The 20,335-nt window shown below is 36.8% G+C and overlaps 4 protein-coding genes and 2 non-coding genes across 10 annotated transcripts; 4 read left to right on the forward strand and 2 right to left on the reverse strand.

Annotated features, from left to right (window-relative positions):
• Positions 1-106: 106 nt before the first annotated feature.
• Positions 107-1,300, forward strand: LOC111803684 (AT-hook motif nuclear-localized protein 2-like). Its single transcript, XM_023688201.1, has 5 exons — positions 107-353; positions 428-504; positions 758-886; positions 956-1,129; positions 1,208-1,300. Exons 1-5 carry the CDS (start codon positions 107-109, stop codon positions 1,298-1,300), a joined length of 720 nt encoding a protein of 239 aa, XP_023543969.1.
• Positions 1,301-2,743: 1,443 nt separating this feature from the next.
• LOC111803558 (enolase) lies at positions 2,744-6,583 on the forward strand. Its single transcript, XM_023688027.1, has 16 exons — positions 2,744-2,855; positions 3,148-3,211; positions 3,344-3,408; positions 3,482-3,529; positions 3,660-3,746; positions 3,854-3,934; positions 4,281-4,382; positions 4,469-4,549; positions 4,909-4,983; positions 5,087-5,149; positions 5,222-5,299; positions 5,435-5,629; positions 5,717-5,856; positions 5,944-5,995; positions 6,097-6,153; positions 6,252-6,583. Exons 1-16 carry the CDS (start codon positions 2,790-2,792, stop codon positions 6,330-6,332), a joined length of 1,335 nt encoding a protein of 444 aa, XP_023543795.1. The 5' UTR covers positions 2,744-2,789; the 3' UTR covers positions 6,333-6,583.
• A 479-nt stretch (positions 6,584-7,062) lies between these two features.
• Positions 7,063-7,145, reverse strand: TRNAL-UAA. The gene has a single exon. It is a non-coding gene; the product is annotated as a tRNA-Leu (tRNA).
• A 69-nt stretch (positions 7,146-7,214) lies between these two features.
• On the reverse strand, positions 7,215-7,297 carry TRNAL-UAA. The gene has a single exon. It is a non-coding gene; the product is annotated as a tRNA-Leu (tRNA).
• A 75-nt stretch (positions 7,298-7,372) lies between these two features.
• Positions 7,373-10,722, forward strand: LOC111803563 (splicing factor U2af small subunit B-like). 4 transcript variants are annotated; one of them, XR_002816390.1, is made up of 7 exons: positions 7,373-7,658; positions 7,768-7,854; positions 7,937-8,018; positions 8,704-8,830; positions 8,932-9,387; positions 9,503-9,614; positions 10,407-10,722. XR_002816390.1 is itself a non-coding variant. In XM_023688033.1 (6 exons), the coding sequence occupies exons 1-5, from the start codon at positions 7,422-7,424 to the stop codon at positions 9,341-9,343; spliced, it is 945 nt and encodes a 314-aa protein (XP_023543801.1). In that variant the 5' UTR covers positions 7,373-7,421; the 3' UTR covers positions 9,344-9,387; positions 9,503-10,722. The 4 variants fall into 4 exon arrangements, 2 of the variants coding, with proteins under 2 accessions (XP_023543801.1, XP_023543802.1); XR_002816389.1 differs by having other exon boundaries at positions 8,932-9,420; positions 9,503-10,722; XM_023688033.1 differs by having other exon boundaries at positions 9,503-10,722.
• A 1,348-nt stretch (positions 10,723-12,070) lies between these two features.
• On the forward strand, positions 12,071-20,068 carry LOC111803560 (serine/threonine-protein kinase CTR1-like). 2 transcript variants are annotated; one of them, XR_002816388.1, is made up of 16 exons: positions 12,071-12,780; positions 13,589-13,890; positions 13,974-14,118; positions 14,393-14,496; positions 14,584-14,792; positions 15,636-16,073; positions 16,217-16,257; positions 16,445-16,513; positions 16,631-16,731; positions 16,811-16,895; positions 17,028-17,126; positions 18,036-18,104; positions 18,209-18,340; positions 19,013-19,107; positions 19,188-19,403; positions 19,555-20,068. XR_002816388.1 is itself a non-coding variant. In XM_023688028.1 (15 exons), exons 1-15 carry the CDS (start codon positions 12,223-12,225, stop codon positions 19,297-19,299), a joined length of 2,559 nt encoding a protein of 852 aa, XP_023543796.1. In that variant the 5' UTR covers positions 12,071-12,222; the 3' UTR covers positions 19,300-20,068. The 2 variants fall into 2 exon arrangements, 1 of the variants encoding a protein (XP_023543796.1); XM_023688028.1 differs by having other exon boundaries at positions 19,188-20,068.
• Positions 20,069-20,335: the final 267 nt, after the last annotated feature.

The following is a 20,335-nucleotide window of genomic DNA, read 5'->3' on the forward strand; positions in this document are numbered from 1 at the left end:
TGGGCCCTTATGGGCCGTTAAGTTGGCCCATATCACCTTCTTGGTCCAAGTCACATGAGCCTTTAAATGAAGTCCATTAGATTCAAACATAACCAAAACAGGGAAAATGGAAGATGAGAACACGACCAACGGTTCTTCCCCTCAGATCTTCGCTTCACTGGAACCAATCATTGAAGAATCACTACTGGAAGATACCTGGAAAAACTCGATGCCAAATTATATGGCGGTGGCTCCGTCGACGCCAATATCAATTCTACCGACAACAACCGAAGACTGGGATGCTTTTTTTGATGCGCCACCGCCGCCTTCTCCAAAACGACTACGAACAAGCATTGACATTCTTGCTTCAATGGGTACGCAAAGATCTTCAGAAAGCTTCATTCTTTCATGTTTGGTTATATCAAGAACTAAAATTTCTTCAGAAAAGATGGTTCTTTTGAAGGCGAAATAGCTTTTTCCGGCGACAACTTAAAACAAAATATAATCCACATTTACCCCGGCCAGGTAAGACCTACAATCAAATGTTCTTTTCAAATCTTGAACTTTAATGTCAGATCAAAACTCGAAAAGGGAAAGCTCAAAGATCACAATGTTATCAATGGTATCAAAGATAGATATCGAGCAATGTGTCAATGAGGAGTCTGAGTTCAGAAAAAGGTGGACAGAGTAGGTGTGCCTGTAAGGACACTGAATTTCGAACGAGTGTCAGAGGTGTTACATTTAATCAGTCTTTTTCTACTTCTATTGGGTAATGCAGGACATTGTGGAAAAAATCATGTCATTCTGTAAAGAGGGTCATCGGGTAGCTACAGTTTTGAGAGCCGATGCCGAAGCGACAGTTTCAAGTGCCACCCTTCGTGGACCTGCAAGCGAAGTCGCGTTGGAGGTAATCAAGGGGCAAATTAAACTCATGAATTGTCTTGGAAAGAGATGAATCAATTTCGATTTTGTGTAGGGTCGGTTCGAAATACTGTCAATAACAGGGAGGTTTGTAGCTAGTGAATGCGAAAGCGCAGGCAACGGTGGAGCAGGAGGCCGCCTTCACTTAACAGTGTCGATGGTTTTGCAGGACGCGAGGGTCATCGGAGGCACTGTCGTTGGTCCATTAATAGCGGCTACACGCATGCATGTTCGTATACATTGTCTATGACATGTTTGAGAATGCTCTGTTTCAAAATCACTTCCATTTGCTACTCATTTTTTGCAGGTTGTGATTGGAACATTGGACCCAGTTCCATATAAACCAAAGACTGAGATCAATTTAAACATGACACCACCGTCGTCACCATCTTCTACCTAGAATTTTTTCGACAGCTTTTTCGATGATGTTTTTTTTTTTTTTTAATCTTGTATTATAAAAAAATTTCTTGAATTTTGAACGAAAATTGAGAATTTCTTAATTTTACTCTTCGTTCAAGCTAGCCTTCAGCATCGTCGGAGCCGGCACCTTCGTTTCTTCTTCTTGACCGGAATCCGCCATGGCCGCCGCCCCTCTCAACTTCTCTTAATGCCCACAACTTTCTTCTCCCTTCAATATCTATTTTATGGAACAAGGACAGACATTTATTTTGGATGCTTACAAAAGGCATTGACTATACATGTCCTATATTAATAGGCTTAGCAAGCCCCAACCTACCAAAAGTCAATTAAATGATTTCATGTAAATTTTGTAGCACTATATATTATATTAATAAATACCCTACACGACCAGAGAACATATGCTCATTTCGATAGTAGGATATATAATATAAAGATTTGAATATCTGAAAGCTTCACCTTTAGGTGATTTGATTTAGTGTAAATTCACGATGATGTATTATTTTGTAATATGCGCGATATAAAATTAATATATTCTATAGCAAAGATATTTATTTTTCTTATTACATAGTTTCGTAACTAGCTTGCTAAATATATTTCATTTTCATATTTTTATGATACAAACATGATTTCAAAACCCTTCATAAAAAGTCCGAATCATAATAAATGAAACTCTTCTAATAAATAATTATAAAAAATAAAAACAATATTTATTTTTGAAAAATATAGAATGTTGTTAAGATAAATATGGTTTAATTCGTAATGTTGTGCGAATCAAAAGATTAGAAGTTCGATAACATTCATCGAATAATTGCTAAAAAAAAAAACACATTTGGTAGGGGATGGAGCACACAGTGACTTGAGCCACAAGCAAAAGAAGAGAAAGCCAATTGGAATCTAATCTCCGTAGAGTTGGCCCCACCCATATTTTTTTTTCCCAAAAATAAACCACTAGTCCCTCCAATAATTATTTAATTTTAGTTTTATTTTATTTTTTTAATTTTTTTGGTAAATTTGGTTAGAAGTTTAAATATATTCATAAAATTAAAAAAAATACCTATGAAATTTTAAAAGTAATAATAATATAATATAATTTTATTAATTTTTTGTACGGTAAAATATGAATAAAAACAATAAAGATATTTTTAAAGATGAAACTTTTAATTGAAAAAGTATTTTTGAAATAATTTTAAAAGTTTAAAGTATTTTTAAATAATAAAAATTGTATTATTTAAAATTTTAAAAGTTAAGTTATTTTTATTAATTCAACCATATTTTAAAAAGTAATTAAAATGTTTGTGTGGTCTACATCGACGTGTGGCGCAAGAAAAAAAACCTAAACTTAAATCGAACGGCTGATATTATCCAAAGGAATCTACTAATACGAGGCGTCTGTCATTTCGCAGATTTGCAATCGACCGCAACTCTCACAGCTGCTCCTCTGTTACTCCCCATTTTTGAGCTCACTGCAAATGGCTACAATCCAATCCGTCAAGGCCAGGCAAATCTTCGACAGCCGTGGGAATCCCACCGTCGAGGTACTCCTCTTTATCTCCCTCCACTTCTGCTTCCACTTCACATCGCCTATTTGTCTTCTCCGCTGCCATTTCTTATCTTATCTTATCTTCCTTTCCACTTTTCAACATTTTCCCTTAAACCTCCCTCCTATCAGTGGTGGATCGTTAGATGTGCTAGTTTTCTGGTTGATTTTAATGAATAACGAGTTTTACAATTTTTCTTTGAACTTGATCTTCTATTTCTGTTTATAAATTTGAAATCAGGGTGAGATTGTTGAATTCTTGTTTTTCATTTTTGTGTGAATTGTTGTAGGTCGATATTGTGTTGTCTGATGGAACCTTGGCCAGAGCAGCTGTTCCTAGCGGTGCATCTACTGGTAAGTTGTTCTTATTCTTCTCCCACTTCGTAGTATTCATGCTTTGCTTTGATTTCATTAAGAAAATATGTTTCGATCTGTCTGATAAATTTAGCTGACGCGGATCCTTTACGTAATCTCTTATTCCCAAAGGTATTTACGAGGCACTTGAGTTGAGAGATGGAGGTTCTGACTACCTGGGGAAAGGTGTTTTGAAGGTAATCATCGATCATTTAGAGTTCGATGCAGTTAGTGTCTTATACCTAACTCTTTACTTGCCTTTTTATGTAGGCTGTTGAGAATGTCAATGCAATTATTGGCCCTGCATTGGTTGGAAAGGTTCGTTCATTGGCATCCTTGTGCACTAATTCTCTAAACGTTTTGTTCAACCAAGCTTTACCCTGTGTTTTATGTAGTATTTGTTTTTCTTCTATATGTTAATGACAGTTTTTTCGAATTCTCTTTGCAGGACCCAACTGAGCAGGTCCAGATTGACAACTTCATGGTTCAACAACTCGATGGAACTGTTAACGAGTGGGGATGGTGCAAGCAAAAGGTATTTATTGGATTTCCCTTATTGATGTAGCGTTCTACATGTTACCCATTATTATTTTAAACGAAACCGAGTCAATCTTTATAAATGATGTGTCTTTCAATTTTCAGCTTGGAGCAAATGCCATCCTCGCAGTGTCTCTTGCTGTCTGCAAAGCTGGAGCTAGCGTGAAGAAAATTCCTCTGTACAAGGTACTTTAGTGTAAAGTTTGGGAAATAAAAGTGTTGCTAAAGGTGTTCGTGTCCCTTGCCAAAAACTGTTGACGAGAAATACTCTAATAACGGAACAACAACGACTAGTTACTTGATTATTTTTGTTTTTTTGACTTCTCGTGTCTTTTCCCGGTCACTGCTGGGATGTGAACAAAATTTTCGTGTGTCGATTTCTAGACAGTAGAGAATGGTGATCAGTCAATAATGTTGCTTTTCAAATCATCAGAGACTAGTCTGCATAAGTGACTCTAGAAGATGTATTACTGTATTACTTGTGATGGGTAAGATGTGTCGATATTCATATCCCAGTTTATTTTTGATGCAGCACATTGCCAACCTTGCTGGTAACAAGAGCTTGGTTCTGCCCGTTCCTGCATTCAATGTCATTAACGGAGGATCACATGCAGGAAACAAGCTTGCAATGCAGGCATGCTTTATTGATCTTGACCTTTTCGCATCTATTTCTGTATGTATAAACATATCTAGATTGTTGCTAACATATCATATCTACAGGAGTTCATGATTCTACCAGTTGGAGCTTCTTCATTCAAAGAGGCCATGAAGATGGGGGTGGAAGTGTACCACAATTTGAAGGTTGACCATAGTTTTTTACCCCTGCCCATTGCTTTTGATTATTAGGAGATCTTTTCCTCCGAGGGGGGTGGGTCGGGGATATATTCGTGCATCAACATATGGCTACTACAACGAGCAATGTGGTTTATTCATCAAATTTAAAACATGTTTGGATCTATTCTCTTTTCTAGGGATTTTCCTTCAAAGATTGATGTTAATACTTGCAATATTGTTTCGTGGGCTTCTTTTTTGTATGCCCATATATTCTTTAATTTTTCTCAGTTAAAGCCAAAAAAAAAGAAAAAAAAAACAAAGGATCACGTATCACTATTATTTTCAAGTTCATAGCCTTTATGTAATGTTTATGTGCATAATTGCAGTCTGTCATCAAGAAGAAGTATGGACAAGATGCAACAAACGTTGGTGATGAAGGTGGATTTGCTCCTAACATTCAGGTATACATGTAAAGTAGTACGTTGTTGCTTCATTTGTTTAAATATATTCTTTTCATTACCCTTTCATTTCTCTATTTACATCTTTGCTTGTCATATTCACCAGGAGAACAAGGAAGGTCTTGAATTGCTCAAAACTGCAATTGCCAAAGCTGGTTACACTAGCCAGGTTAGTTTCTTCCTTTCACTGTTCTTGGTGGACTATCCATTATCAGGAGATTCACAGGACTGTTTCTGTTAGGTTGTTATTGGAATGGATGTTGCTGCATCTGAATTTTATGGATCAGACAAGACCTACGATTTGAACTTCAAAGAAGAGGTAGGTTTTCATTTACCATATAGTTGACCAAATCTTTTCTCCTTTTGAAGCTGAGTTACTGCTAATTCAAATTGTTCCAAATTTCATAATGCGGCACTAAGTTATATGACTTTACACGTATGAATTTTGATGCAGAACAATGATGGCTCACAGAAGATCTCAGGAGATGCTCTGAAGGACCTCTACAAGTCTTTTGCCTCCGAATATCCTATTGTCTCGATTGAAGACCCATTCGACCAAGATGACTGGGAGCACTACTCGAAGATGACCAGTGAAATAGGAGAAAAGGTTCAAATTGTGGGAGATGATCTCTTGGTTACCAACCCGAAGGTATACGATTTGGGCTCGAACCCTTTTTTGAATTCCTTTCCCTATAGATTGTTAATAGTTTACTTCTCTGTTTTTCCTTACCCACAGAGGGTGGAGAAGGCGATCAAGGAAAAAACTTGCAATGCCCTTCTTCTCAAGGTTAACCAGATCGGATCTGTCACTGAGAGTATCGAGGCTGTAAAAATGTCGAAACGTGCTGGTTGGGGAGTTATGGCCAGCCACCGAAGGTTCGGATTTCCTAATCCTACCGTTTGGTTTCATAGAAATATTACAAGTTTTAGTGAGTAATAGAATTGAGTTCTACTTGGTTGCAGTGGAGAGACAGAGGATACTTTCATTGCTGATCTATCTGTTGGTTTGGCTACGGTATTTTTTGTTGTCCTTCAATATGATCCCGAAACCCTACATATCACGATCTTTAATCGATCTCGTCCATCTACTGATTTAACTCCCTACTTCTATTGCAGGGTCAAATCAAAACTGGAGCTCCATGCAGATCAGAACGTCTTGCCAAATACAACCAGGTTGATATCATCGTCTAGACTCATTCCCTTAGCTCATTGTCTGTGTTCTGAATCCTGTTTATTCTGATTATGTGTTGTCTATTTTCACCTATGCGCAGCTGTTGCGTATCGAAGAGGAGCTTGGCTCAGCTGCAGTATATGCTGGAGCGAACTTCCGCAAGCCCGTTGAACCGTACTAGATGACGCTGGACGAGTGGTGAAGGTTGTGGATCCATCTCATTAACTCCGTGAATAAGTGTTGGTTGTGAGACTGGTTGTTTTGTTGTACTCAGAGAATCCCCTTTTCCCTTGAATAATTTCAGAACGTTTTTGTTCTGAGAGGTTGAACAATAGTTCCGAGAAGTTAGGAAGACATGATGATATCTGTCATGATATTTGCAGCATAGCTTTGATTTTCAAAGAATGAATGAGTGCCCTTTTTTAAGTCTTAGATTGCTGCGACGCTCTCTCTATCTCTTTTAATGGCATTACAGAACATGGTAAAAAGAAACAATACGACCTCTTCATAAGAAGAAAAGGACTGTTCTTGATGTCTTATTTATTGTTACTTTTAAAGTTAATACACCATAAATTGTGATTTACATCTTTATATTTGGTAGTGATAACCTATCATGTAATCGTTAACTTCACATATCTATTAAAAACATTTCGCAATAAATTTCAAATTTTAGTAATAATTATTTGATCTATAATAAAATATATTATTTAAATACGAAAATTGAAAAATGACGGTTAGGCTTCACAGAAAAATGGACTAAAGAAATTTATTCAGGCTGTGAGATTCGAACTCACGCACACTTATGTGCGAACTTTCCCTTAACCTCTCGGGCGAGCCAAATATCTAATTTTGAATTGAAAATAAAAAATTAGGTCAAGTTTTAGAGCTTAAAAAAAGTATTATAGATTTTATGCAGGCTGTGGGGTTCGAACCCACGCGCACTTATGTGCAGAAGATCTTAAGTCTTCCCCCTTAACCTCTCGGGCAAACCTGCTGTGTCGTCAAGGTATGAAAACAAAATATTAGTTCATATTTTATAGCTTAAAAAATGTAGAAGTAATAATGCAGGCTGTGGGGTTCGAACCCACGCGCACTTATGTGCAGAAGATCTTAAGTCTTCCCCCTTAACCTCTCGGGCAAACCTGCTGTTTGACTTGGGACAATTTTTTTAACTAAATAAATATTATTTTTCATCACTAAAAACCTAATCGATAAAACCAGATCAGGAGGAGAAGAACAGCAGAACTTTGCCGGTCTCGAGCAAAAGAAAATGGCGGAACATTTGGCTTCAATTTTCGGAACGGAAAAGGATAGGGTTAACTGCCCCTTCTACTTCAAGATTGGAGCCTGTAGACACGGAGATCGGTGCTCTCGGCTTCACACCAAGCCCAGCATCAGCCCTACACTTCTCCTCTCTAATATGTATCAGAGACCTGACATGATCACCCCCGGTGTTGACCCTCAGGGCCAAGCCCTTGATCCGCGCAAGGTTCAAGATCACTTCGAGGTCTGAGATTTTTGCTTTTCATTGATTTACATTTTTTTTTTTTTTGGATTTTGAAACTTCTTTTTCCCTAAACTTGCATCTTCTCAATGCCGAAACGTCTGGAATGCAGGACTTTTATGAAGATCTATTCGAGGAGCTGAGCAAATATGGAGATCTCGAAAGCTTAAATATTTGTGATAATTTGGCTGACCATATGGTATACTGATATCGACTTCTTAAATTGAAAGGTGTATTTGGATCTGTGTTACTGACTAGTTTGGTTTTAAATCTGTGGACAGGTGGGCAATGTCTATGTTCAGTTTAGGGAAGAAGAACAAGCTGCAAATGCGCTTCAGAATCTTAATGGGCGCTTTTATGCAGGTTTTATGTCTTATACTTTCCTTTTTCCTTATGGGTTTTCGATTTACGATGAAATCAATCTTGTGGATTCTATATGAGTACTCTTTGGGTTGCTCAGTGGTACGAGGGTCGAAAGATTTATAGTGAGTTTTGAGCCCGTGACACCCAGTGTAATGAATATTCTTGATTATGATAAAATGCGAATTCGTTCTATTTAAGTATTTCTAATATGACTTAATGAACTTTATTTTGGATTCTTGGTCAAATCAAGGATTTATCACTAGAACTTTTCATTTTTGGGAATCTTTTCATCATATTTCCTGGATTATCACTAGTCTAACTGTTAGACGAGGAAATAAAAGTTTTAAAAGCTCCCTGTACATCTGTTATTGGATGATTAGACACTGATAATGTAGTTAAATATTTATGAGTTCGATATGCGATTTTGGAAATCAATAACGACCTTGCAAGATTGTTTGGAGGTTTGATGGAGTTTTCCCAAAGGTCAACTGTAAAAACTTGGACCAACTAACTCTATTTTGCAAGAATATATATACGGCTTTTATTATTATACCAGCGGATATACACTTCATCAATGGTTGCTAAAAGGAAAAAAAATGATTCCTATATACTCTTCATTATTCGTTTGTGCCTAAGATGGCCCGGATGTGTAGTTACTTGGTCTTGTTTTTCAAATTCGTGATAGGTCGACCCATCATTGTTGACTTCTCTCCTGTGACGGATTTTCGAGAAGCTACTTGCAGGCAATATGAGGAAAATGTATGTAATCGTGGTGGCTATTGCAACTTTATGCATCTGAAGAAGATAAGCAGGTATATCATCACATCAGCATGATTCTTTAGTTTCCTCTGAAAAAGAATTAGCTGGCTACTGATCCATATTCTCTTTGTTGTAATTGTTCATGTACTCTTAGAGAGTTGAGAAGGCGTTTATTTGGGAGGAGCAGACGCAGGCGTAGCCGAAGCCAAAGTCAAAGTCGAAGCCCCCACAGGCATCATGGACATGATGACCGTCCCCATGGTGGTCGTGGACGTGGACCTAGTAGAAGAGATGGAGACAAGGACCCTCGGTATCATGATAGAAGCAGGAGGCCTAGAAGCCGTAGCCCTAGGCATAGAGGGGGACGGAGTAGGAGCCCTGGAGGGAGGAGGAATAGAAGTCCGGTGAGGGAAAGTAGTGCTGAAAGAAGGGCTAAGATTGAACAGTGGAACAGGGACAGGGAAACGGCAGATAATGGTAGTGGTCACCAGGATGTCAAGGATGATGGTGGTAGCAATGGCCTTGTACAAAATGAAGATGAATTTGATCCTTCTAAGCAGTACTAGAGAAAATCTTGGATGCTGTTGCTTGCCTGAAAGGAACATTGCTGGTTTGCTTCTGCCCTTCTATTGATTCAATATAGGTGCCATAGTAGAATACTGTACCCTTTATAAAACAGCCCATTTTTTAAAAGAAGTAGCTCACTGCCCATTTCCACTGTGCAGGTGGAGGACAGGTTCCCTGTCACGTGTTAATGAATGTGAATTCCAGTTTTGTTAACCCCGTCTCTTTCACCCTAAAAAAGAAATTAACTAGTATAGAAATAGTCGTTAGTGAGTAAGTCTCTAAGAAATTCTACAATATTCCATACCATTGTTTAATTGGTCACAGCTATCCCTATCCATTCTTCCTTTTGTCTATTCTTTGTTCCTTGGTTTTAAACTCTACCTACGTTCACCTCAGTCAGAAATGCATTTCCACCATATTTATGGGAATTACATGATAAAATAAATCCTGGTATTAGCTAAAAGTAGGATGTGTATGTGTAGCGTTTAAGCTTCACAAGTCTCGAGGAAAGATGTCTGAAAACCATTTTTAGTTTTTCTTTCCTTTTTCCTATTTTTTAAACCGTCTATGCTTTACTTTTACATAAAGATGAAGACCAACATCTTAGAACCAGCCTTCATGTTTGCTGATGCTTACCTCTTTCTTAAATATACTGTTTAGTCAGAATAATGTTAATACGTTGGTAATTATCATATTATTTTCTAGCCCCCAAAATTTACTCATCCGAACTGGTACTTCTTCATATTTGTTATCTTGAGATCTGGTTTAATTTTTTAGACTAGTATTTTTTTCAATATTTTCAACCTCATATAGATAGATTCACACCTAAAGCAGAACTAGAGCTTGGTGTCGGTCTAATTGAAAGTTTTTATCCTGCCCATGCTCCCATCTTAACAGGAAAATAGAAATAGAAGCACTTGTGGTTATGGTTTTTTTACTATTTGTATATGTTTATTGAATTTTCTTTTATCTTTCTTACATACGCTGCGAGTTTTGCAGGTTCAGGTTTTCCTGCTTTCCCAAATACTTCTTAGGCAGCTTACCATCGTATTCATAATACAGGTTTGGCTGTTATCTGGAGGATTTGCAGGATTTGATGTGATGTTTCGTTGGAAACATGAAGGAAGCTTCTCTCTACAACTTCTGTAATGCTGAAAAATGTATGTCCTCGTAAGGTTGATTTCCCTATTCCATAATCAAGTAAGTTTTAAGGATTTATGAGACAGAAGTAGATGTAATTTCGCTTTCTTGTTTTGAATTGTTTTGTATTTCCAACATTAATTGATGTTTTCGTAGAGAAATACTATGGAGCTGCCATTGAAAATATTTTAAGTTTGCTTTGGTTGGCTAATACACCTTGGATTTCTCATTTTGCTTATATTGTCCTGAGTATTTTCATGTGTTTATTTTGACTGGGAATATAGTAGACCTTTCTGATGATTTAGTTTTTAGTTTATGAAAATTTTGCTGGTTTCTCACAATTTCTTGGCTAAATTTCAAATTTCAAATACACTGGTTATGAGAATTTAGATTCTCAAACCATTTATGTAGTGGCTTACAATCTAACAATGCACTTACACATGATCTTCAACAATGATGATGAGGATGGATCAACATGAATTCGTGGTTTTTCAATAAAAGATAAAGATAAGCAGGAGAAATCCATTTACTCATTTAACACATGCTCTTGTCTAATATGTGAGTGGAGATAGCTTTGATAGCCAGATTGCATCTTGCAGCTAGCAAGTTGACTAGAACAATAGTGTAAGACAGGCAAGGCAAATGATAAGTAGATAAAATACTGTAAGTTAGCTCGTCTCTTAAGCTTGACAACAAAGTCGTCTTAGATTGCTATCTCTTAACCAGAAAAAGGGAACACTGGTGAAGCATGCTGCCTGAGGACACCGATGCTGAGTCTCCGGGGTTGGATGTGATTCCAAATGTGAGTTTTAATAACGTAAACAACAAAACATAAAACATGGGGTGGAAAACTACAGCCCCCAGCTTCTGCTTGGGCGGGCGCCGACCACTTCAGGCCAAAATGTTATGAGAGGCGTAGGAAACAAGTTATAAAGTAGATAGCTTCCACACTCAATCCAATCGGCAGGGACAAGTTCCCATGTGGTTAACCAAACCCCTCATTTTCACCGCCATAGTGTGAACCAAACTCCTATTTCAATCTCGTTTTAGTGTTTCGGCCTTTCTTGGATTTTATTTTTAAATTTATAATTTAGTATTTACTATTATAATAATAATAGTAGTAGTCTCTATTCAATGCTCCCTTTAATCCCAACCCAAATTTTGACTAAAATGTTGTACGTAATTACCAACCATTGACTTCACTTTTGTCTCATTTCTTTCTTCTTTCCAAACAAAATATTTAATTTCTTTTAGAGGGTAGAAATCTCTCTCTAACAAATGTATTTTAAAATTATTTTCAGATGTATTTTAAAATCATTTTAATACCTGTTAGGGGTGGGTTGAGTGGGTTGAGTTTCTTATGATTTTGAATTTATAAAATAAAAGGATCAACTTGGGTAAGTTTTGATTAGGGAGAGGGTTTAGGAAAAAAATTCTTTAAAAATGCAAATTAATGGTATTTAAAAAATTAATGAAAAAAAATACTACATGTAAAAAATGATGACAATAATAAATAAATAAATAAATAAATCATGAAAAAGTGGAATATTGCGGTTACTTACGCCACCGTATAAATTATTTTTGGTTCTTCCTCTCTTTCCCACAATAGAAATATTAGAGAAGAGAGAGGAGGTACAAAGCCGGAAATTCGAACATACAGAAACCTTCCGAGCCCTTCAACAATGGTGGATTCTAGGGTTTCCAAGGGTTTAAGGTGATACGGATTCTTGTTTTCTCGATGGAAATGCCTGGAAGAAGGTCAGATTACACGTTTTTAAGTCAAATTCCGGACGAGGAGGTTGGAACGGGACCTTCCACCTCGTTTTTCGGGTCAATAGCAGCTGAGGCAAACATTAGCAAGGGGAGAACGGATAGAGTCTTTGATTGGGACGGGAGTGGTGATCACAAGTTAAACACGCAGGCGAATCGGATTGGGAACCAGTATTCATGGATTGGTTTGCAGAGGCATTCTAGTGGAAGTAGCTACGATGATAGCTCTCTCGCCAGTGATTACTACGCTCCAACGCTCTCAAACGCAGCAGCAAATGAGATAAATGCATTGGGATATATCCACGACGATGAATTTAGAGTCAAAGCTGTGGGAAATGGAGGTTCGTCGGGGAAGAGCTGGGCACAGCAGACGGAAGAAAATTATCAGTTGCAGCTGGCCTTGGCTCTCAGGCTTTCTTCAGAGGCCACTTGTGCCGATGATCCCAACTTTATGGATCTGATGCCAGACGAGGCAGCTTCAAGATCGTTGTCAAGTTCAGCTGAGGCTATCTCGCATCGATTTTGGGTTAGAGTTTGTTTTCGTTTTTTAATCTCTTCATCGTCGTTTTCTTTTTGTTCTTTAATCATTTTGCTTTATTCTGCTTCACATAGATACCTTAAAGCATGCTCTAGGGTGCGCAAACAGCCTAGTTCACTGTCATGTTATTATAATTCGAATAATCTATTGGGTGTTAAACTACTATTTTAATGAACATTTTATTCAGTTTTTTTTTTATTTTTTATTTTTTATTTTATGCNACAGTATTTTGGGTTTCCTTGAGGAAAAAAGAAAAAAAAGGAAAAAAAGAAAAAAAGTACTCGGAAGAAAATATTTGCTTTCTGAGTTGATGGAAGATTTAAATGGGATTGTTCAAACGTAGTCATAAAGCATCCTGAGTCTGCTTGATTCGTTACATTTTTACTAATATAGTAGTTTGTAACTTGAAGTGCCGGTTCTCCAACTCTAAAAAGTCCCTCAAGTAAAAACTGAAAACCGGGAAATTAAAGGTCTAAAGTAACATCTAAAATTTCCTTCCGCCAACTGCAAATTTAGGTACATAAAATTAATTAGGAACTCAGAGCTTGTCATGTTAATGTTTGAAGGAGAGACAATAAAGAAAAAGAGAAAAAAAAGGAAGATCAACTTCAATTTGTTTTCAGCTGGCATTGACTACGTCTCTGCCTTTTGTACACACTGCCCGAAAAACTTCAATCTGTTTTCATTCTTAGCACCTTCAAAAGATGGCTAAGGATTCATAAATTGTGATTTTGACACAACATATAATTCTTTATCTTTGCTTGAGCATGCTATCTTATAATTTGGTACCCATCAGGTAAATGGATGCATGTCATATTTTGACAAGGTGCCAGATGGTTTGTACCTAATTCATGGGATGGACCCTTATGTATGGTCTTTATGCACCAATCTGAAAGAGGATGGGCGTATACCATCATTTGAATCTCTGAAGACAGTTGACTTCAGCATCCGTTCATCAATTGAAGTAGTTTTCATAGATCGGCATAGTGATGCTAGCCTAAAGGAACTGCAAAACAGGGTGTATAATATTTCTTCTAGCTGTATAACGACAGAAGAGGTTGCGGATCATTTAGCAAAGCTGGTATGCAATCATATGGGGTGAGTTGTCTACACTTCTTGTGATAGTCGTTGAGATTTAAACTGTTCTATGAGTACTATAAAATCAATAATTGCATGAACAGGGGTTCAGTTTCTGAGGGAGAAGATGCCTTAGTTCCCTCCTGGAGGGAATGCAGCGATGACTTAAAAGAATGTTTGGGATCTGTTGTGATTCCCTTGTGCAGCTTATCTGTTGGCCTTTGCAGGCATCGTGCTCTTTTATTCAAAGTGAGAATTTCATTTAATGCAAATCAATTGTATATTCTTAAACATTTTATAGATTGCACCTGCGTTCTTTTAATGTTATCATTACTTCTAATGGTACATGTTACTTCAGGTGTTTTGGTGGATTGCATCTTTTAGTCAGTGAAAAATCTTACAATTGTTTATGCATCAGTGTGAATGACCATAAATAGTATTTATAAGTGATACTAATGGTTAGAGAGTAAACCGTGTATGAATATTATCGGAACAGACATGCCTAAAAATATAACTTTTGCAGGTGCTAGCAGATTCAATTGATTTGCCTTGTCGAATTGCCAGGGGCTGTAAATATTGCACTAGAGATGATGCTTCATCTTGCCTTGTTAGGTTTGGTCTTGATAGGTATGCTTGTCCACTTTTGGCTGTTCTTGATTGATTAGAGTTTTCATGATATACCTAAGTTCTTAACACGATAGTCCTAATTTTCAGGGAATATGTCATTGATCTGATTGGGAAGCCTGGTTGCTTATGCGAACCTGATTGTTTGCTCAATGGTCCATCATCCATCTCAATTTCTTCACCGTTGCGATTTCCAAGACTAAAACCTATTGAATCTAACATTGATTTCAGGTCACTGGCCAAACAGTATTTCTTGGATAGTCAATCACTTAATATTGTATTTGATGAAGCTTCTTCAGGTGATTACTTAACAAGAATGTGAAGCTTTTCTTATTACCATGATTACTGTTATTGTTAGCTTCTTTTCAGTCCTGAAACTTGTCAAGCCATCTTTATTGAGCTCAGTATGCTTAACAAGTTTTCAGAATTAGTGATTGTTTAGATTTGTGTGTTATTTGGTTATTTATGGTAGTAGACAGAGTGCAGGCTTTTCTTAATTGTTCACCTTCCGTCATCAGCCGAAGTGTATACCTTTTGAAAGTTTGACTTAACTACACGACATGCTTCATAAATGTGCAATAGAGTACTGAGCCTTGACATGATGTTAAAATCATGTTCTTCTTAAGAATTTGATCAATTCTGTTCCATGATACGTCCATCGTTTTTCTGCATACCTCTTGTAAATGGACTTGTTATTGAGATTGTATGATCAGTGTTTTTTTTTTTTTTAAGACAAGAAACTATACAGGATTGGAAAAAAAAAAAAAAAAAAAAAGGAATAACAGCTTAGGGGCCCAGGGTAGAGTGAACCCCCTCCCAAAAAAGAAAACTATAAGAGAGCATTTCAGTTGTTCACAATCGAGGACAGGTTGTAATTACAAATGAATTTACTGTGATTATAACTTCACCAAGAGCAAGTTATCTGAACATTCTACAAAACAACTCAAGAGAAGTCTTATCTTTGAAGACTCTGGTTTTGTCCAGCTAAACATGCCATAATTAAGCTTGTTTAGACCAACTACTAAATGAGAAGGCTTCCACCAGCCTATCATAAATAGACTTCGACAATTGGATGACCAGTGTTGTAATGTGTTCTCGGACACAGTGGTTTCTGTTAACAAGTTCAGAATTTTCAATTGCAGGGAATGTTGTATCTGGGAAGGATGCTGCATGCTCTGTCTATGAAAGGCCATTCAACAGGAAGGATGTACATGGAAAAAACATAGTGCTTGCTGGTGACAGGGATAGAAGTCCTCAATTAATGAATCCAAAAGTTACTCAACGGAATGCTCAAGATGGAAAGTCTGAGCAATTTAGATCATGTGATTCTACTGCTCAGCATAGTGTACAGTCTACCTCTTTTGTAGAAAATGTGGTTTGTTTAAACCAGATCTCACAGATTGATTCCAGAGATTCTGAGCCTCTCTTAGCACTGCCCTGTCTAAGGATGGATCCTGCTAATAATTTATCATTCATTGATGGTAATCGGCTGGTTAAAAAACCGAATCAGCTTTCCTTTGGCATAGAAGATTTTGTTATTCCATGGAATGATCTTGTTTTGAGGGAGAAAATTGGAGCAGGTATATATATGTTCTCATTCTGACAGAAACATTTTCTGCTTTTTCATCACATATGAATTTTAGCCAGCGAGAGATGTAGTCTTTATAATATCATATCATCATTCTCTATGTTGCCACACTTACTGTCTACTTGGTTAATGCAGGTTCTTTTGGGACAGTGTATCATGCTGATTGGCACGGCTCAGTAAGAACCTTAAATTTTCTTTCTTTCTTTCATTCTTTTAACATAGGTCTCAGATTTCAAAGTTGTGTTGCATTTTTTTTATCATCATTTTTTTGTGTTTTTTCATCAAATTTTTTTTTTAAAAATGTACTTTTAAAATTTAACCATATGTGATGAAGACTGTTTTTTTGTGCCTTTGAAATTTTAGGATGTTGCGGTGAAGATTCTGATGGAACAAGACCTTAATGCAGAACGGTTCGAGGAATTTCTTAGGGAGGTATATGTTTCCAAAAATTTGAAGCACTCATAATATTTTGAAGATAATTTTCCTACAATTGCGCATCACTTGCAAGTAATCACTCAGTAGGTTCAATCACTTCTTTTGCTTTTCCAGGTTGCCATAATGAAATCTCTACGACATCCGAACATTGTTCTTTTTATGGGTGCAGTCACTGAGCCTCCAAACTTGTCCATTGTCACGGAATACTTATCAAGGTTCTTCAAATTCCTCAAGTGTTGAATGCTTATACCCTTCAAAAAGATATATGTTCACCAATTGATGACTTAATTGCAGAGGGAGTTTGCACAGGCTTTTGCATAGACCTGGGGCACGAGAAGTCTTAGATGAGAGACGTCGGTTAAACATGGCACATGATGTTGTATGTATTTTCAAACCATAGCATTTAGTTATTGCATCTTTTATTCTGTGAATGCTATTATCAATTATCATCATCATGTCTTGACATCTGTTCATCCTTTTGAGCTTACTGTTCTGTCGTTGATATTAACAGGCAAAAGGGATGAATTATCTTCACAAACGTAATCCCCCAATTGTTCATCGTGATTTGAAATCTCCAAATATTTTGGTTGATAAGAAGTACACAGTAAAGGTTGGAACTGAGAATCTCTGGCTTTCTATATAGATTATTGACATTATATCTAAAGATTCCGTGAGTTAGTCTGTCTATTAAATTTTTTATCATAGTCATGTCTGGCGGGAAAGACTTGTTTTCAGTAGTTGTCATATTAGTTGATGTGCATTTATTCAATGGACCACCCAGATGTTCGGGAATAATCTGCCTCAGTATTGAATTTTACCGATTATGCATACATATTGTGGCACTTCATTTCTGATTAATGTTTATATATTTTCATGAGACTGGCAAGACTTCAACTTGAATTATCTAAGTCAATGAATTGTACTGATCTATGTTCAGTAATGTTTCAGGATATGACTTTTTTTTTTTTCTCCAATGCATATGCTTTTATTTGTTGTCAAAGTTGCAAACAGACTTAAACACCACATGGAGTGGAATGATCAAAGTTCTAAAATAATTATTCTCCTATCAAGTTGTGTTCTACTTATTACACTTTTGTGTTAAAATTGATTATTATATGTACACATGAGCTTACCAGTACACAGGAGGAAATCCTTTTAGGGTGTTGCTATAGCAGAATTCTGACTAACTACATTTTTTCTTCCAAACAAAGTTGTAATTATATTAGTTGGCCTTCTTTGAATAAAAATTGGATTTATTGAATATATCTTAAAGTAGGAGATCCTTTTAGTGTTAAAGCTGAATCCTGATTGTTTATGATTAATCAACTTGCTTTTATTTGGGGAAGGGGGAATTGGAAATGAATTTTGTTCTAGAAAAGGTTGACTTTTTGGTTGATACTTCAACCACGTTCTTAGTGATGAATGATGACACTTCAGTTCCATCCATTTCCAAACTGCTCCTCTCTCTCTCTCTCTCTGTTTGCATTGATCGAATTCTATCTGCCTGATGTGCCTGTAGATTTGTGATTTTGGGCTTTCACGCTTGAAGGCGCACACATTTCTTTCATCAAAATCAGCTGCTGGGACTGTAAGTTCTTGTGTTTACAGCATTATTCCATGTAGTAATTGTGAGATGTTTCTCGAATCTGGACATTTTATTAACCAACAAAAATACTACTTCCTTTTTATCAGCCTGAATGGATGGCACCCGAAGTTCTCCGTGATGAGCCTTCAAATGAGAAATCAGATGTTTATAGCTTTGGTGTGATACTGTGGGAGCTTGCTTCACTGCAGCAACCATGGGGCAACTTGAACCCGGCGCAGGTTTGCTTTCAAGATTAAGATTATTAATGATGCTATAACGAGAAATTTCCTTTGATTTTTCATTGCCTGGTTGATAATTTTTTAAGGTTGTTAAAGACAAATCTTTTGAAGGGATATTTGTCCGTTGAAGACTGGTTAATAAACAACCTTATTTGAAGGACCTTTAGGTTGTACCCTTTTGTCCTCGAGTCCTAATGGTCAGAGAATTGTAATAATACTTTGAAATATGAACTTTCTAGAGCAACTGGTATAAAAAAATAACCCGAGTCTGGCATTGGTATTTCATGGCAATCGCTTCAGAGTGATGTATGTCACTTCTTTGATCCTAAGTATCCATAAAGTTTTAAAAAGAATTGGCGATTTTTGGAATTTAGTGTTTTGTGGATGCTATTATGGATGCAATACCCTTCACGTTTTATTTGTTGCATCTACTCTTTATCTCAGTTTATCCTATATTTTTATTCTACTATACAATGCTGTAAATTTACACTGTAAGGCAATTGGTAATTTCTTTTATATTGTAGTATGATATTTTACTTGTTTGTAGTTTCTGTTTTGTCTGTGACTCAGTAAATTAGGAGGACGGATAATTTGGTCATTGCCAAACCCCAAAATGTTATAGAATTATAGTTAATCTGCCCTTTAAGCCTGACGGAGAATATTCTTATGTAGGTTGTGGCCGCCGTGGGTTTCAAAGGCAAAAGGCTTGAGATCCCATGTGATTTCAATCCTCAAGTTGCTACTATTATAGAGGCTTGCTTCGCCAGGTGAGTTGAACTTCTGCAAGGTTTTCCTTCACCGTTTTACTCTCAATATTTTTCAAGCAATTATTGGATTTATATTTCAGCGAGCCCTGGAAACGTCCATCCTTTTATGAAATAATGGAAGCATTGAAGCCATTGATCAAACCAGCTACACCTAATCAAGTTCGCCCAAACATGTCATTAGTTACTCAATGAGGGAATCCAAGGGACTCCTCAGTTTTGTTCATGTGAAAAACAGAGTTCTCAAAAGGTTTGTCTGGCAGATATGATGCTGTTCAGATAGATTCATGTGTGTGTTGGTAAGGTTTCTGTCCTGGTTCTACTCTGTTCTCCCCATACATGTGTTCCTAATGGTAGAGAATTGAACTGTCCTGGGTGGGGAGGAGTCCTCTGTTATTTGATATGCAATGTTCAAATTATTGATGGCACAATGCTTGTGTTTGGTTGCAGATTCATTGATGTATATTGATTTCTTTTCTGAAGTATCTCCATTTTTGAGGCGAACCAAGGTTCAGTTTTGTTGACGCCCATATTCTCTCTTTACCATCAAAATATACTTATTCCCTCTCCAGTTGTGCAATGTCAACCCCCAGCGTTGTGCTCTTCTATGTATAATGTCACCGCGGCTGCTGAGTCCATCAAAAGCGGCCCTCTCTATCGTCAGCTCTAACTTTCCCCTCTTGTACAAACAAATATTACCGAAACATTCAATTCCCGGCAACTCTAACAGAGAGGTTTACTAAACCCTTGAAGTGTCTCATGTTAATATGTAGATCCAAAAGCCGCTCCTAATTCTTTAGCTGTCACATTAGATTAATGCATCGAAGTGTTAATATTGTACAATAATGTAACTTCCATCAGATCTTTTGTACCATTTTTATGTATACCCATTTCTCAAGTACTTCAGTTATGTTCTGTATACAAGGGGGAGATACTCCAGTTATTTGTTATGTTCTGTATACAAGATTTGATCCCCAACCTTGTGAATTTCCTAACAAAATTTAAGTAAAATTACAAAATTACAAACATTATCAATAATTTCTTTCTTTTAGCATAATTATCAATAAAATTATTTGTAACATCCCCGATCCACCGCGTAGATATTGTTTTCTTTGAATTTTTTCTTTCGGGCTTCCCCTTAAGCTTCAAAATGCATCTTCTTGGGGAAGGTTTCCACGCCCTTTATTTTTCTTTCGGGCTTCCCCTCAACGCTTCAAAATGCGTCTTCTTG

Source organism: Cucurbita pepo, chromosome LG10 (assembly GCF_002806865.2).
Source record: "Cucurbita pepo subsp. pepo cultivar mu-cu-16 chromosome LG10, ASM280686v2, whole genome shotgun sequence".
Lineage (NCBI taxonomy): Eukaryota > Viridiplantae > Streptophyta > Magnoliopsida > Cucurbitales > Cucurbitaceae > Cucurbita > Cucurbita pepo.